Source organism: Gadus chalcogrammus, chromosome 7 (assembly GCF_026213295.1).
Source record: "Gadus chalcogrammus isolate NIFS_2021 chromosome 7, NIFS_Gcha_1.0, whole genome shotgun sequence".
In the NCBI taxonomy this organism is placed as follows: Eukaryota; Metazoa; Chordata; class Actinopteri; order Gadiformes; family Gadidae; genus Gadus; species Gadus chalcogrammus.
The window spans coordinates 10,752,242-10,770,707 of record NC_079418.1 but is presented as its reverse complement, the minus strand read 5'-3'; the positions used below and the strand labels follow the sequence as shown (position 1 = coordinate 10,770,707).

At 46.0% G+C, this 18,466-nt stretch overlaps 1 protein-coding gene across 1 annotated transcript in view; it reads left to right on the top strand.

Annotated features, from left to right (window-relative positions):
• cux1a (cut-like homeobox 1a) overlaps positions 1–18,360 on the top strand; it is a 103,082-nt gene extending 84,722 nt beyond the window's left edge. Inside the window, exons 19-24 of the mRNA XM_056594751.1 lie at positions 171–569; positions 975–1,140; positions 4,334–4,621; positions 7,842–8,030; positions 11,074–11,374; positions 11,933–18,360. Of these exons, the coding sequence (XP_056450726.1) occupies positions 171–569; positions 975–1,140; positions 4,334–4,621; positions 7,842–8,030; positions 11,074–11,374; positions 11,933–12,353 (1,764 nt within the window). The 3' untranslated portion in view covers positions 12,354–18,360. The remainder of the gene's footprint in view (positions 1–170; positions 570–974; positions 1,141–4,333; positions 4,622–7,841; positions 8,031–11,073; positions 11,375–11,932) is intronic.
• The last annotated feature ends 106 nt before the right edge of the window (positions 18,361–18,466 follow it).

Here is an 18,466-nt window from a genome sequence, read left to right as displayed (position 1 = left end):
GCGTAGCAGCACAGTCACACTCCTTTCGTTATCAAGTCGTTTGTGTCTTTCTCTCGCGCTCCTCTCCCTTTCCTTGAAACGGCGTGATGTTGACGACGATGAGCCGGTTGGGGTCATCCCTCGCTGACCCCTTGACCCCTGACCCCCCCCTCTCTCTGTCCCTCTGCCAGAGGCCGGCCCGTCCAGCCGGCCCCGCCCTCTCCTCCTCCTCCTCCTCCATGGACTACTGGAAGGAGTGGCCGCGGGCCGACTCACCGTACTCCCACGCCGGGCCCGAGGCCACGGGCCCCCTGAGCCACGCCGACACGCCGCACGGCACCCCGTCCCCGCTGGGCCTGGGGGCCAGCCTGGGCGCCCTGGGGCCCCTGCTGCCCTCCGGCGGCTCGGCCATGGCCACGGCGGCGGCGGCGGCGGCGGGGGCCAAGGCCCCACGGCCGGCGGTGGCCCCCCTGAAGCCGGAGCAGTACGAGCTGTACATGTACCAGGACGTGGACACGCAGGATCTCACCCAGCAGATCAAGGACAAGCTGGCCAAGAACGGCATCTGCCAGCGCGTCTTCGGGGAGAAGGTGTGTGTGTGTGTGTGTGTGTGTGTGTGTGTGTGTGTGTGTGTGTGTGTGTGTGTGTGTGTGTGTGTGTGTGTGTGTGTGTGTGTGTGTGTGTGTGTGTGTGTGTGTGTGTGTGTGTGTGTGACTCTGATGCCACAGATGACTGAGATTACATTAAAATTAGCACTTTTTAAATTATAATAATTGAATATGTATAGTGATATAATGTATAGTTATACAAAGTAATATAATTTTTACATGTAAGTGTAATGTGTGGCAGTGTGAGCCCTTTTAAACGGGGTGTTAGCCTCCATATCCACGTGGCGCCTGTGGTCGGGAGTGTGTGCAGCCACGCCTCCTTCAGATGACCTCGCTCTCAACCTGTGGTCCTGCATTGTGACTGTTGTAACTCGCTCTCCTGTCTAGGTGCTGGGGCTGTCCCAGGGCAGCGTGAGTGACATGCTGTCGCGTCCCAAGCCCTGGGCCAAGCTGACCCAGAAGGGCCGGGAGCCCTTCATACGGATGCAGCTGTGGCTCAACGGCGAGCTGGCGCAGAACGTCCTGCCCCTGCAGGGCCTGGCCGTTACATTGGGTACGTGACCCCCGTCAGTCCCCTGGGCTGGGAGGAGAGCAGGCCCACTGGTGCACTGATCGCTTTGCAGGCAGGAATGTGTAGATGTGCAGCCTTTTATCGCTGAATAGCCAATATGGACCACGGTTCATCCACGGATAGACTTATATGGATATGCTTCAGTTGGAACGACTTCCAGTAGAATAAACATACCTGGGTGGCATAGATTCATACTGTCCTTCTCGCACATACTCATTTCCGCACACTCTCACACACACACAAACACAAAATCAATCCTCAGCTTAGAATAGATGCTGATAAAAAAGGCTGTGAATAAGCTTCAGCTTACAGCAGGAATGTTTTTTGTGTCCTTCACGTGAGGTCTGGTGTGAATCTAAGGTTGACTGAACTGATGCTAAAACGTCCTAAAAGGAGTCCTTGTATTTATGCAAACGCTTTCATCAGTCCCCTTTACGCACTTATTACAGAACTTCACCATAAAAGCACATGGGCTCACCACCCCAGCCTGCAATAAGGGTTACCCAAGACACACACACGTGATCACATGTGCGCGGAACAACACACGCACACAGACACACTTAAACACACACGCAGACCAACACACACATGCGGACCCACACACGCGCACACACAAAGCTAAACACGCGCGCGCGCACACACACACACACACTCGTTAACACATGCGTGCGCACCAACAAACACGCACACACATACTTATACACACACGCGCACATACTCACACACACACACACACACCTAAACACATTTGTGCGCACCCACAAGCACACACACACACTTTCTGGTTAGACACACACGCGTAAACCCATGTGTACGCACCCATACACACGCACACACATACTTATACACACGCGCGCACACACCGACTCTTACACACACACTCACACATGCACGTACACACATAAACACATACAAATAAACACACATGTGCACACATATAGACAAACATACACACACACACACACACACATATAGAGACACACACACACCCACACATATGGACGCACACACACACATAGACACACACACATCACATAAGACACACTTTCTGCATACACACACACACACGTAAACGCGTGTGTGTGTGTGTGCGCACCCATAAACACGCACACACATATTTATACACACACGTGCACACACACACACACCCGTATACACCCACACACATGCACGTACACACATATACACACATACACATAAACACACACATGCGCACACATATAAACATACACACACACACACACACACACATATATAGATATACACACATCACACAAGACACATTGGAGCCGATTGAGCCGCAGACGAGTTAATTGGCCTTGGTCTAATTAAAGGGATGTGGGTCAGGCTGGTAGCGGGAGCACACTGCGTCGCCCCGGAGACAGGAACACTCACAGGCCGGATCCACTGCACTCGCATGCACTTAGTATGTTCTTTGCTTTGGCGATGGCTTTGAAGGACACACAACTCATGGTTTGGTATCGAAGGTAGCCCCCGGCCGCCAGGTTTTAGAACATAGGACAACTCACACACTCTCTCATGGAAACATGGCCGCCTTTGGTGTGGTTACCAGGCAGACAAATTACAAGAACAGGAGGATGAGTCACTAGCATGCATTAATCTCAGGGTACAAGTTCTCACACACACACAAACACACACACGCACACACACACACACACACACATGGGCGTCTGCCTTTGAATTTCAGTTGGCAATTAAGGAGCCATGGGTAAGAGCAAAATAAAATGTCATCTTTGATATTCTTTCATGGTCCCTTTATCCCCTAATGTCACCACAGATGTTTATGATCAGAATAAATTGGATGTGATGTATACATGGATTATATGACCTACATACTAAGACAACACACATGCACACACCAACACAGAGTCACACAGGCAAACCCACTCTGCTTCAGTCCTCCCAGCCTGGGCCTCCTGTTGGTAATTACTAGTGATGGCTCCCCTTGAACGGAGCTCACAGAACACACAAAATACACATACTGGTAGAGGTCTACGAGTTCACATACAGGTAGAGGTCTACGAGTTCACATACAGGTAGAGGTCTACGAGTTCACATACAGGTAGCGGTCTACGAGTACAGATACAGGTAGAGGTCTACGAATACACATACAGGTAGCGGCCTACGAGTACACATACAGGTAGAAGTCTACGAGTACAGATACAGGTAGAAGTCTACGAGTACAGATACAGGTAGAGGTCTACGAGTACAGATACAGGTAGAGGCCTACGAGTACACATACAGGTAGAAGTCTACGAGTACAGATGCAGGTAGAGGTCTACGAGTACAGATACAGGTAGAGGCCTATGAGTACACATACAGGTAGAAGTCTACGAGTACAGATACAGGTAGAGGTCTACGAGTACAGATACAGGTAGAGGCCTACGAGTACATATACAGGTAAAGGTCTACGAGTACACATACAGGTAGAGGCCTATGAGTACACATACAGGTAGCGGTCTACGAGTACAGATACAGGTAGAGGTCTACGAGTACACATACAGGTAGAAGTCTACGAGTACACATACAGGTAGCGGTCTACGAGTATAGATACAGGTAGAGGCCTACGAGTACACATACAGGTAGAAGTCTACGAGTACACATACAGGTAGCGGTCTACGAGTACAGATACAGGTAGAGGTCTACGAATACACATACAGGTAGAGGCCTACGAGTACACATACAGGTAGAAGTCTACGAGTACACATACAGGTAGCGGCCTACGAGTACAGATACAGGTAGAGGTCTACGAGTACACATACAGGTAGCGGCCTACGAGTACAGATACAGGTAGAGGTCTACGAGTACAGATACAGGTAGAGGTCTACGAGTACTGATACAGGTAGAGGTCTACGAGTACACATACAGGTAGAGGTCTACGAGTACACATACAGGTAGCGGTCTACGAGTACATATACAGGTAGCGGTCTACGAGTACAGATACAGGTAGAGGTCTACCAGTACACATAGTCTGTTCTGGTCTGTTTCTTCAATGTTGTATCGCTCATTGTTCATTGAACTCTTAATCTCTTAACAACTCTTAAGTCAGCTGTACACCGTTCCTCCCTGTGTTGCACTTGGACTGCACACGCTGTCGCCCCCCTGGGATTGGACCCAGGTTGAGCCTTGAACCTCCTTCTCTCCCGTGTCCCAGAGAGCACCCCCAGGACGTCGGCCAGCTGCAGCCCGGCCCAGTCCCCCCTGAGCTCCGTGGAGGACTCAGTGAGGAGCCTGGGGGAGCCCGCCCCGGGGGTGGCTGCGTGCGACGGCGCCCCGCAGGAGGCCAGCGAGGCAGGGGAGGAGCGGTGTCCCAGCAGCCCTCCGCCTATGCCCGGCCTGGCCTCGGGCCTCAGCGTCCAGGAAATGGTGGCCATGTCCACGGAGCTCGACACCTACGCCATCACCAAGAAGGTCAAGGAGGTGCTGACGGACAACAACTTGGGTTAGTACCCGCCGACCCAGGGTGGGAGGGAGGGAGGGAGGGGGTAAGACAAAGGAGTGTCCCTGCCAGGTGGGCGGCGAGCTGGGAGCAGATTGGCTCAGGGGGGCTCTGAGGTTCACACGTTCACCTCGGACACTGATTTGCAACTATTAGCAAGAAACGATCGAGGACCCAAAATAAGTAGAGCCCTACCTCGCAGCTGTCTCAGGGGATTACTTTGTAATAAATAACTAGCAACTTAAAGTTACTTTTTGGTGATAAAAAAGATCACTGTGCTTTAAACACTTTGATGTGTCAGTAATCCTTTCTTTGGTTGAGCCGAACCCCCATTAGCCTTGTGGAGACCATCCTGATGAGGTTCTGCCTCTCTCTGCAATCTGGCCTCCAGCCTCTCCCAAAATGTTAAAGGGACACTGTGTAATATTTTAAGTAATTTATTACCTCAAATCAACGTATTCATTCATAAACAAGTCCTCATTGGTGTAAAATTATCTCTGCCAAAAATCTCACTTATCCTCCTGAGCGAAGAATAATTAATATGTAGTTAAATAGGACGGGTAAGCTTCATGGAGGCTTCCATGTTCTTCCGGTCTATGAACGGCCGAGAGGGACAAAAAGCACTACGTGGTACAGGAAATGCAAACGCGTTTTCACTCTGAGCCAGCCTGAATGATGACTGAAATAATTCACTATCTTGCTCGAGGAGTAATTACTCATACATCATTAGCTTACACTAATGATTCAATGCAGTTTGAAATTTGTTTGAAATAACGAACCTCATCATCACTCGAATGACTCGATGAGGGAGTATTGGATGTCATGACACAGCTTCTTGGCACATACTGCCCACCGTAGTTTTTGAACAAGCGAGCACTATTAGTTTGAATGCAATATACAATTGTACCACTAGATGGGAGTAATTTTTACACAGTGTCCCTTTAAGTGAATCCCTCAATTAAGGACCAATTGGTAGTGGGAGGGAGGCTTACCTCTTGAGGGACGCAACAAGAGGAGCAGTCCGCAGAGGTTTAAATACAATGGCGGGGCGCAGTAAGTAAAGTGTATATATCGACAGCAATCTAAAGACATTTGATTATAAATTGACAGAATAACGATGTGAAAAGACAAACTGAAATTTGCACAGCAGGCATGTTTTTTGTTTTGCTTTACTTCCAACCAGATTCGGCAAAAGTATAGAGAGACAGAACGTCCCTTCGTTCTTTAATCTGATTGGGTGTTTTTTTTTACAATGTAAGGCTGCACCAGCATGTGGACATCAATCCTACCCAGCCAAGGCCAGACTCAAATACAAACTAGAACTTCAGGATGGTCTCACAAGGCCCTGTCTATGAGACTGTGTAATGCACAGCTGATCTGTTCTCAATCACAGCAGCCTACTATTACCTCCATCAGCTCTTAAATTGTGTTTCCATCATGAAATGTGAGGATCCCGACTATTATAATGAGACATGTGTGTTAGTGTTAGCACTAGGTGCAGGTAAAGGAGGGTTTTGAATGATCCCACGCACATTCCAAACCTGCATACTCCTACTTTATCACCGTTAGAATAAGGATACAATCAACTGTTATCTTGGTCAGAATTCTTGCTCAGAAAGAACGAAGATGGCGGCTTGGATTGTGCTTTTGGAACTTCAGATCACATCTTTTGAAAAAATAGGGTCGGCCTTAGCAATTATGACAAAAGGTAATAGCAAGAAGGTAAGCCACGTTGAGGCCATTCACTGGTAACAACTCTACAATCAGATTCAGGTTGGTAATAGGTTGTAAAGGGATTATTTTCTCCCACCTCTCACTTCCTTTTCACTCACTTTCTGTTAGTGGACTCACTAAAAGACACCCCTATAGGATCTGCATTTGTAATGTTGATTTGACTATCCACTGTAGACCGCAGACATGACCATATACTACGGCCTCGTGATGAGTGATGGGTCATCTAGACGTGGTCATTTAGTACATGGCTGTCTAGGGGCGCTCCCCTCTGCTCAGGGCCAGCAACAGGCTATTTGCAGTCGGCCTTCCATCCAGCCTTCCACCACAACAATGGGAGCCATTAGCATGTTAGCAGTGTCGGCACTTCACCCCTCTGCCTGATTTATGACTCTGCCCCATATCTAATGACGCACGTGGTCTAAAATCAGATTGCCGCTCGAGGTCATAGTGGGGTGGCCAAATTATGTGGAAAATGATTTCATGTTATAAGTAGAATTGGACAAAGGTTTTCCCCTGTGAAATATCTCTTGTCCCTGAATCGTTTCCGTACAATAGATCCTTAAAGACCAATCGTTCGCTCGGCGATAACAAGTGTGTACTTTGATTAATGGCGTTCAGTGCACAGTAATTACATTTCACCTGTGCGTGTCAATGTTTAATAATTGGAAGTCGGTTTACAGAAAGCACAGAGAAGCTCTGCTCTGCAGTGAATACGTGTTAATGCGTTCTGGACAGTGTGTGTGTTCTGTTTTTGATACAAAAGGCATTCCGGCACCTTCTCTAACGGCCTCTCGTTTCTTTATGTATTCCCTTCTCTCTTTTTCTCTCTCTCTCTCTATCTCTGTCTCTCCCCCTCCCACAATCCCTGGTACACACTACAAACCACTCAGAGGGTACGTGTTCACACCTGATGTCACTCACCTGCAAGCTTTGACTAACAATTACTGTACCGCTTTCTTCCATATGCCTCCGTAGCAGCTAAAGCAATACTACCCAGCCTTACTACGCCACCATAGAGACGCACGCACACACACACACGCACACCTTTTGACACGCTTTTTTTTTTTTATACGCCTACCCTGTGTCAGAGACAAAGAACAATAGCTTTCAGTAGTTACTTCAAGGGAGCTTGTGATATGAATTCTCTCTCTCTCTCTCTCCTTCTTTTCTCTCTCTCTCTCTCTCTCTCTCTCTCTCTCTCTCTCTCTCTCCCCCGTCTCTCTCTCTCCCACCCTCTCGCTCCGCCTCATTCTCTTTCTCTGATTCCGGTAATGGTTGCACCAAAACACAAAACCGTTAGCTGTCAAACCAGATGTACTCTTCTTGTATCCTTCATGCTCAACATTGCTCTTTTCCCCTCCCTCACTCCCTCCATGCCTCCCTTCCTCTCTCTCCCTCCCTTCCTCTCTCTCTCCCGCCCTCTCTCTCTCTCCCTCCCTCTCCCCCCCTCCCTCTCTGCCTCCCTCCCCCCCACCCCTCCCTCCTACAGGCCAGCGTCTGTTTGGGGAGAGCATCCTGGGTCTGACCCAGGGCTCTGTGTCCGACCTGCTGGCCCGGCCCAAGCCCTGGCACAAGCTTAGCCTGAAGGGCCGTGAGCCCTTCGTCCGCATGCAGCTGTGGCTCAACGACCCGCACAGCGTGGACAAGCTGATGGACATGAAGCGCCTGGAGAAGAAAGGTGAGGGCCGCGCTGGGCGGCTGCGCTCAGCCTACCGCCGGTAGGGGCAGAGCGTCACCTGGGTCTGGGTTTTGTGGAGCTGTGTGATGTTGTTGTTGTTTTCCTTTCCCTTTTGTGTGTTGTATACAAAGTGAGGCATTTTGGCCCAAAGGCAAGATCCGATGCATGTATGTGCTTTTATTTTCATTCAAACAGGGAGTCTCTCTGAGATTAGAAAGTCTTCCAACAGGGGGAGCTGTGTCCATTTAAAAAGAAAAGAAGGAAAATCCAATATGCATCCACAAAGCAGAAGAAATATATGTATAATACATGCAAACATGTACTTACAAATAAACACAAACAATGTCATTCATACACCATAATTGCACATAATTGCTCATTTAAATAAAATACAAATTAAAATGTTGTTTTAAAAGGTTTTGAAAGGCACACTGAAGGCATGTTGGGTAATTAATCTATGTAGTGGGACAAATAGTGGTATCAACTTTAAAACTGCAGTTCTAGATTTTCAAAACCAAATAAATTAGGAAGCTTTGAAACATCCATACTGGTTTGTAAACTCCTAGCTTGAAGTCCCAGTCTCCCCGGATTATTAATCCTTCCTGTTCCTTTTTCTAATGTAGTCCAACTCCAGTGGATTGCGATCCAACCCTAATTAGCACTCCTGGAAACGAGTCCCGACCCCAAAATACATTGCGGCATGCCTGTGCACCACAGTGCATACAAAGGCACCGTACGTACCTAACGACTGATCCTCACTCTAGACAGGGCTGCCTGACGCCTTCAACAGAGCCTTACAGTCTTATCCCAGAGGACCCCCACCTCCAGACCGCTTCCCTTTTAGCTGCTCAGGCTCTGTTCCACGTGAGTGGAATCCCCAGCACCGGCAGGTTTACCGTCTCCGGGGCCGTTAACCCTACCGGTGATGGCCCCTCTGGTCGCCGCCCGGGGGCCTCAGAACGGCGTGCCGTCAGCGCCGTGCCGACGCCCCCGCAGCTGGCGGCGGGGTCTCCGACGCTGATGTACGCAGAGCCATTTCCTTGTCGAGGTTTTATGAGCGGGGAGTGGTGAGCCGACGAACGGGTTAGCCCGTTTTTTCCTAAGATGTGGTGATTTGTGTTAGTCTGTGCTGGGGTGGAGCGTGGGATGGCGAGTCGGTGCTGCGTCGGGGCCGTCCCAGAGGGGCTGGGGTTATCCTACGGAGTGTGACACGGACCAAAGTGCTCCGAGCCTCACAGGGAAGGAGAGCCAGGGGGGAGAGAGAGACACAATACGGTGTCCTTTACCGTGGTCCACACGCGGCCGTCATCCTGATATCAACGTTAATTAAGTATCGAATAGTACCTCTCAATCCCATAGACTGAATGATATTTTTAAATATATAATATATAAGTAAATATAAATAAATAAATATTTTTTAAATTCTCATTTTGTTTTTGTTTTAAAAAAAGCTTTTTCAAAATAAAGCACATATTTTGAGAGCCTCTACCCCAATTTCGTTGCACTGTGTGCAATGACAATAAAGAGATTCTGATTCTGATTCTGAACAGTGATAAAGGATACAAAACTAACAGCGTTTCAATTCAAACACTGTGATGAAACCGAGAGAGAGCAAGATGGAGAGAGAGAGAGAAAACAAGAGCGGGGGAGAGAGAGAACTGCTCTCTTTCCTCCTATAATAGCCCAGATATGTCCATGGGCGTCCCAGTCAAACCCTGACTTGCCATGTGCCCCAAGTGAAACTTGGGTTCGAAGGGGTTTGTGTGTGTGTGTGTGTGTGTGTGTGTGTGTGTGTGTGTGTGTGTGTGTGTGTGTGTGTGTGTGTGTGTGTGTGTGTGTGTGTGTGTGTTGGTTATATGTATGTATGTATTTATGTGTGTGTGTGTATTTATGTTAATGTGTGTGTGTGTGTGTGTGTGTGTGTATTTATGTTTATGTGTGTGTGTGTGCGTGTGTGTGTGTGTGTGTGTGTGTGTGTTTATGGGTGTGTGTGTTCCTGTTTTTGCGTGTGCGTGTGTGTGTGTGTGTGTGTGTGTTTATGGGTGTGTGTGTTTCTGTGTTTGAGTGTGCGTGTGTGTGTACCAGACGAGGGGTGCATGTGTTTCCAGTACCCTGTCCAGATGGATATGGATGCCAAATATCAGCGCTCTCATCAGACGTGACAGCACCCATCCTCTCCGGGGCCCGCTTATTTAAAGTCCACTGCACCCATCACGCCTATTCACACCCCCTCTAACTCCCTCCCTCCCCACTCCCTCCCCCTCACTTAACTCTGTGACTCTCCCTCAAAGCGCCTCAATTTGATTTTAAAAGTGACATTATAGCATCTAGAACGAATGGGCCTTGGGCTTTTGTACTGCTAGTTATACATATGAGCAATGTAGTGTGTTATAAAAGGCTTCTTATACACATCCTTCCATTGTAAGATAGGACTTATACTTTATATTCATCAATGTTTTAGGACTATTGAATGAATGTCTTGCAAACCGTTGCAAGATGATGTCAACCACGACCTAGCTGGGCTTGTGGAATGGTTATTTGTGCCAGGAAGAGAAAAACTGCTAATACTTAAAAAATGTTGTGCTTACTCAACTACCTAAAGTTGATGAGGTAGATAGGAGAGGGAGTATTGTTAATCTGTTTGTCAAGACTGCCCTCTGGTGGAGAGATCCACTCAGCGCAACATCGCCGCGCACCACGATATATGACGGTGTTACGGCGATAACTCTCAGTGGCTCACTTTACTGTTCCACATAGGTTTTTTACAACTAAATCTTGAACCTGAATAAATGTTAGATATTAGTGACCCTTTTTACACCATTATTTAAATGATTGAACATAAGTCCATCAGGTCACTTCAAGTGAATTGTATCTGAAGGTAGACGGAGGCAGAGGGTTGCTGTGCTCTCAGGGGCTGCATGCTGTCAGCTAGTGCAACAACACCACCCAACAGAGGGAGGTGGATCCACTGCCAGTAGTCTGACCCAATCACCATTCACTAGTGAACGCCGACCGTAATGGTCCCCTGTGCTCCTCCCCTCAGCCTACCTGAAGCGACGGCACAGCCTGGTGACCGAGGGCCACGGCAGCACCGGGGAGCTGGGCTTTTCCCTGGGGGACTACAGCCCCCAGCCCCACCCCCACCAACAGCCCCACCAGCAGCAGCAGCAGCCTCCAGGGGGACACCTCAAGAAGCCCCGTGTGGTGCTGGCCCCCGAGGAGAAGGAGGCCCTGAAGAGGGCCTACCAGGAGAAGCCCTACCCGTCCCCCAAGACCATCGAGGAGCTGGCCTCGCAGCTGCACCTCAAGACCAGCACCGTCATCAACTGGTTCCACAACTACAGGTAGAAGGCCCTCTCTCTGCGCGGCGGGGTGGGGCGCCTCTGCTTGTTCCTGGGTGATGAGAGGGGGTTCCCCCTGGCTCTGTGTGGGGCCGGGGTTCGGGGGTGTTCTCACTGTGGCCTGTAACCCCCGTGGAGACTCACAGGGGTTAAGGGCTGTGCTATGTCTAATGGATGGCATAAATATTTCCTGCATTTTTAGACAAAATGTTCCGCGTAGATGTGGAAAGGTTTCCTCGTGATCAAAAAAAGACAATCATTTTTTATTTATTTTATTGTTAAAGAAATTTTTATATTAAAATTATATATATTATGCAGAATCATAATCATAAAGAATCATAGGAGATAGATCTTAAAGAGGAGTGAGAAACACCTATTGCAATTCACAACCAATGTGTGAACTGTGAACACAACCTTTTGGTTAACAATTCAGACAAATGTGTTTAATATTCTTGCGTTTCTATCAGAGGTACATGTCCACACCATCTTTATTAGCCAGACCATTCTGGTGTCCTTAACATGACTCTCTCCCGCTCCCTCGCCCCCCCTGGCGAACCCCAGGTCTCGGATCCGCCGGGAGCTGTTCATCGAGGAGATCCAGGCGGCGGCGGCCGGCGAGAGCCGCAGGGCCGCCGGGGGGGAGAGCGACTACTGCGACGGCACCGAGTCAGAGGGCACGGCGGACAGCAGCCGCCTGGACCCCGCCCAGGAGGGGGGCCTGGACCCCGCCCAGGAGGGGGGCCTGGACCTCAGCCAGGAGGGGGGCCTGGACCTCAGCCAGGAGGGGGGCCTGGACCTCAGCATGGAGACGGGATGCGGGGCTCTGGACAGGAGCCAGGCCCCGCCGCGCGTCCCGGCCCCGCGCGGCGGGAACCCCAGAGATAGCTCCCTGCGCAAGAGGAAGGCGGCCAACCTGAACAGCATCATCCACCGGCTGGAGAAGGCGGCCGGCAAGGACGACCTGCACGACTGGGAGTTCTGAAGCACTCAGGAACCTCTTTTAGCAATAAGGCCACGGCGCAACACAGGAGATGATATTTTTTATAGTGCCCTGACACACGACGTTGGACCCTGGCACACTGGCGGCCAGTTTCTTCTTTGTTGGTACTTCTTTTGTATCGTTGAAGATGTGGTTACGTTGCTTGGCGGTGTAGGTGGTGGTTGTTGGGGGGTGGGGATGTTGCATCACAGCATCTCTTAAATGGACTGGTTTCCCCCCCCCCCCCACACACACACACACACACACACACACACAAAAAAAAGAATTTGAAAAAAAAAGCACTTCCAGCAAAAGCGGCCCTTAAACGCCGGCGAGAGGTTTGAGTTAGAGACAAGCCCCGGTGTCGCCTCATCAAGACTGTTTCACTCCACAGCAGATCCACCTCAAAGGGAACAATAGATCAGATAACCCAAGAGGACCGAGGTACACCCGTTCTCTCCCAGTGCACGGTGTCTGGGACGTCTCCAAGTAACTCACCTCTCTGGGCCCGTCACAGCCATCTAATGGCCTGGGACCACTCTTGAAGCTGTGGACTCCATACAAGCTGTATTTATAGTAACCCATGTACCGACTCCCCCCCCCAATCATGACTCTCAACAGCCATTTGGTTGCCACGAAGAGATTGCACAGTCAGTTGACTCTAAACAATATTAGTTTTTGACTCATACATTTTTGATAAAAATGAAAAAGTGAAAATACTAATCATTTGTTTTAAAGAAATTGCTATATATACATGAGAATCACACTTTGTTTCAAGCTAAACATGAAATGCAATAGTTAAGTCAGGAATTAGGCTACGATCTTGTAATAACATACGTTTAGGTTTCCTTTGTTCCCAACATAGATTGTTTTGTTATGTAACGCACAGCTTGTTGCTAGCTTTAACAACGCTGCCAGGGGCAGGACTATTGGAGGACGGCAGTTTATTTAATACGCTTTGTTTTAAGGCCAAAATCAGGTTGGAGTAGGAAAACCAGAGGAAAAAGGAAAAGAGAATTGAGACAAGAAAGCCAATACCCTTTCTATATGTTTTGATTGTTTGTCAATTAAGAACTTTTAACATATTTAACTAAAACAAAAAGGACACAAACACACGTGCGCACACACACACACAAACACACTTTCAAGACCTCGTAATCTTGGCGGGCCGTGGGTCCAATAGCCACATGCAGCTCATTGGTTGACCCCAAAGGCAAGAGGGCATTTCATTGGATGAGAGACCCAGAGATGCATGGCCTTCTTCATCAAACACTTCCTGTTTTGTTTTCCGTTTCTCAACTTCAGCTGTTACTTGGCTGTGTGTCTGTGAGACCTAGTATCTCACACACCTGCACAAAGAGCGCCAATAGCACACACACACACACACACACACACACACACACACACACACACACACACACACACACACACACACACACACACACACACACACACACACATACACATATACACATACACAGCTGCCCCGTACTGATGCAAGTCACTATTTGTATGTCATACCTGGTTCAGAGTGCCTGTCCACTGCCTTCCCTTCACCTCTCTTTCCCCTTTTGATGTTATGGGAATGTCTGTGTTGGACAGTTCTTACATGCACTTTTTCCTGTGCTTGTGTATGTGTGTTTGTGTTAGTGGGTGAGTGAGACTTATTAATATGCATCCTGTGACCAAGCAGTCTTTTCCTAATAACTCGACTAGACTGGGGTATCCTCACTTGAACCGGTTACTGCCCACGCACACACACAGACACAGACACTCACACACACACACACACACACACACACACACACACAAACACACACATACACATACACACCAGACACACACGCGTATGGCTCAGAAACAGACTTGTACCAAGGAGTTGTTCGTTCTACTGGTATAACAGATTCACCGCTCATTAGGTCCTTAAACCATTTATTTAAAAGAATTGTATGTTTTTTCTTATCCTTTGTCCATTCAAATTATTTATAGGTGCTTTTTTTTTTACATTCTAATATCAAGTATATATTTTTTGTGTTTTCTCATTATTTTCATTATTCCTATTTTCATTATGTTGTTATTGTTATTCTCACGTATGAAGGGACAGTAGAGGTGTTGTTACATCGTTTGTTACATAATTGTTGTTTTACTAACAGACTGCCGGCAGTATTGGGTCATACTTACATACACACAAGATGTAGATGTCGTTAAATCCTAAATATACAGTATAAATATATATATATATATATATATATATATATATATATATATATGTATATATATATATATAGAGGTATATATATGTATACGTTTTTCATGTTGGTTTTAAAGTGTAATTTAGAGTAGTGTTTACAACTCTGCATAGTGTGAGTTTAGTTCCTGGTCTCTGCATGCTATTCTTATTATTTCTTGTGTGACGCAGTGTTTCTCCACCCCAGACTCAACGCATTGACCCCACATGTCGGGCCCTCTCTTTAAGAAGGGTCCAGGTCAGTAAGGGGTAACCCATCATTTCACCTCATCTCGCTCCGTTGGATCACCTTACCTTACACCCCTCACGACTGATGTCACCGTGTTCCATCTTTTACTCCGCAGAAGGGCTGTAACACGGATTCTGTTGAAGGTTTATCAAGATGAAGTCTCCCCCTCCCCAAAGTTCACCTCAATCAGGACACATACCTCCAAACCAACAGGGCTTATTGCAAAACATCAGCTTACTTTGCTTCAGCATTGCATTGGCCTCCGTACAGCTCTCCTGGTGACCCTGAATCCCGCTAAAGCATCGCCCCAACGCCCCCTAAACGTTACTCTTATGTCCCGGTTGAGAACCGGGCCTCCTCAAGTGCCACGCTGCACACAGGGCCCGCTTAAAGCAGCCCTGTTCAGCTCAATGATTGGACTCTAATGAATTGATGGAAGCACAAGGTCACACACACTCGGTCTCACTCGTTGATTTAACACTCTAAAATGACGCATAGCACACAACTTAGTGGGAAAATTGACAAATAGTGCCTTTGTGAGCCCGGCTTGAGTTTTGACTTGATTAATAATGAATACTCATAAAGTTCAGTTCATTTGAAGTCACCAGTTCTTACATTTTGGTGAATATTCTATAAGGCTATGAATACATGACAAACATTCATGCAAAGCATACAAACATAAAATGTAGCATTTCCATGTTCATCCTGGCAGCGATGCCAATGCATCTTGTTGCATCGTATCCGAGTCATTCTCCCTTTACTTGTACCGCATGTCTTTAAGTACAAGGATATACACGTGTTGAACACCATTCTGAGCACCTGCGTTTGGTTGCCATTATCAAGTTTTTGGCAGCTGTCATTTTTTGTTAAGAGCAGCACACTCCAAAGCTGAAAGAAGCTCCCACTCATAGATACCAAAGTAGCTTATTGGAAAGTCCTCTACAGAGTGGCACCTCGTGGTGGGGTTACGAGCAGTAGGGGACCTGATCTGAGTGACATCCAAGAAGTCAGAGAGGACCAAAAACAGGTTGAATTCTAGTGTTGTATGTTTTCATTATACTCACATGGTTTAATATCTTAGTTGCGAGGGCTGTATGTTGTCAGCCTAACAAACCTTGACAAAGGAACTCACGTTAAGATAAAGAAAGGTTTAGAAATAAAGGGGGGGAGGTTTTATTCAAAAAATTGTTGGCAAAGCAGAACATTTTGAGAGTTTGATTCAGAAGAATTCCTGCATTGCAGAGAGTTTTTGTGGCAAAACAACACTGATAGCATGGTCTGGACCAGTTTGTTTCCTTTATTTGCAATGGTGTTGTTAAAGAAAAACATGTCAAAGTGTCATTGCAGAATCTGCGATTCTCTAGACACATTTCAGGAATTTGCCTTTTGCAAATATTTTTCTATAGAGCTAAATCAGATTGCTATTGTGATTATACACTGTCATAAAAGTGTGCAGGTGAAATATCCTCATGGAAGTACTTAAACATTAGATTGTTTTATGATAATTATATTCAAATATTGTACTGTTTTATTATTCCACGTGTCCAAACATACTTAGCTAAAAATGATAAATTCCCCAAACCTCATTTGCCTTTTAATATTTTACCTTGTAATACAGTTGTCGAATATTATCATCAGTCACAGTTGGCAAGATGGCTTTCAGGATGGTATTCGTAACGTATAGGTTAATAATAGATGTGTCTGTATTTACTCCACTCATCAATTTCACTTCCATCTTTAATTAATTTTAAAGGACACAATAATATTACCACATAAAAAACTACACCTGCACAGTACGATTTTGTTTGACCTTTTTCACCAAATTATTATTATCTAAACTTTTTTTCTCCAGAGACAAAACAGATTGAGGCAGAACCAATCCATGTCATGAATGCGCTTTGGGTTTATAGTAATATTCTTCTATTTATTTCATAACATTATAAAGTACAGGCTGCAGTGACTGGGCTGGTGTTGATTGGTTCAAACAGCTCAACCATCCTCAGCATTCTGAAGACATTCAACATTTAGATTCCCTGATTATTGATTTAATTTCAACGGAATGTTTCGATGCTGACGTTAATTTTAGATTTCCGAATTTATTCTTAGAATTCTAGTTTCAAAATCGTTTTAAACCCTTCTCTGTGGAACCAGGTCAATGTTTGTGTTTTGTGTTTTATTTTATTTTGAAAATAACAGAAATTGTATGGAGAAGCTAGCTACACCTGCACCTCACCAATACTACTACTACTTAACCAGGATTATAAGCATCCTTTAAGGTGTATATTTCAACTGATAACAAAGATTCTATATATTTCTTTCTTATTTTTTGAGCACAGTGGAAAGTGCCACGGGATTCTAATATTGGACTATTTTGTATTGTATAGGGTTGTATTTTATTAGTTATTTTTGTTCTCAGGCATCTATCAACGATTAATTCATAACGGATAGTCAGTCACATCTGTGTGCCGTCCAAGCCGATTCCAACCTCATGATTGCTAATGTCTGAACTCATTCATCACTTTTAATGATGGTTATTTTCCAAAGTCTGTTACCAGATACAATTTAGGTATTTTAACGGAAATCTTTGACTACTTTTGGTTTGACCTAATGTTGATTCTCATTCTTATTTTATAAATTAGCTGGCTAAACGTTTTGTACCAAATATATTGTAAGATGTTAGCATTATGTTCCATTCTCTATTGATTAGCAACTTTATTGATGGTCTCCTAATCTTGGGCCTTTGCCACTATTTTGGAAAACCATAATTGTATAGTCATCAGTTTATCATCATTTTCTCATCCATATTGTTTCCTGATTCTTTCTGATTACGTGTCCTTATGTTTCTGACTAACGCGTTACAAATGAAAGCCTGCTTCAACCAAAAAGTGTCTTATCTAATGCAAACCATTACTAATATCAGAGGATTAAATCACCCTTTCACACACTTATTTAAGAAAGATTAGGTTTGAGGCATTTGTTTTGGCATTATCTGTGTGTCTTTCCTTGTCCTGTTCCCTTGCATTTTTAAGGACTTTATTATCTTTTGTTCTGTTATTTATTTTTATTTTCTCAACAGACTGGCTCAACTCACTCAGTCTCAGCTGGTCTCATGTTCGTCTTTTAAAGCTCAGGTGGGCATAAACCATTGTATTGGGGGACAGACTGCCAAACTCTCTCTCGCTCTTTCTCTGTCTCTGAGTGATGTTCAAAGATGTTACTAGCTGGTCTATTTTTTATATTCAGAGATGGCTAGACCCCAATCTGTTGTCATTAACTGAAGCAAATGTAACCGATAGTCCTATCACTTTTAATGGTTATGTAACTTTTCCAAATGTCTCTTTCTACAATGTATTGATACTCTGGTCCTTTTTTTGTCACGTTAACACTTTTTTTCCCAGCACTGTATGACAGCTCCTATACAATATTTGAAAAGCAATATCACTGTATGAAATTCACTATGTGTTATTGTTATTACTATTGTTATTATTCACTAGCACACTAGGTGTGATTATTGAAGTAAATATCTTTTATATAAACACAAATAGTGTGCGTTGTCTTTTTTTCCACACACATGCCTGGTTGACATCTCGTATAAAAGACTGAAAGTCACAGTTGTAGAGGGAATAGTGAAAGTGGTCC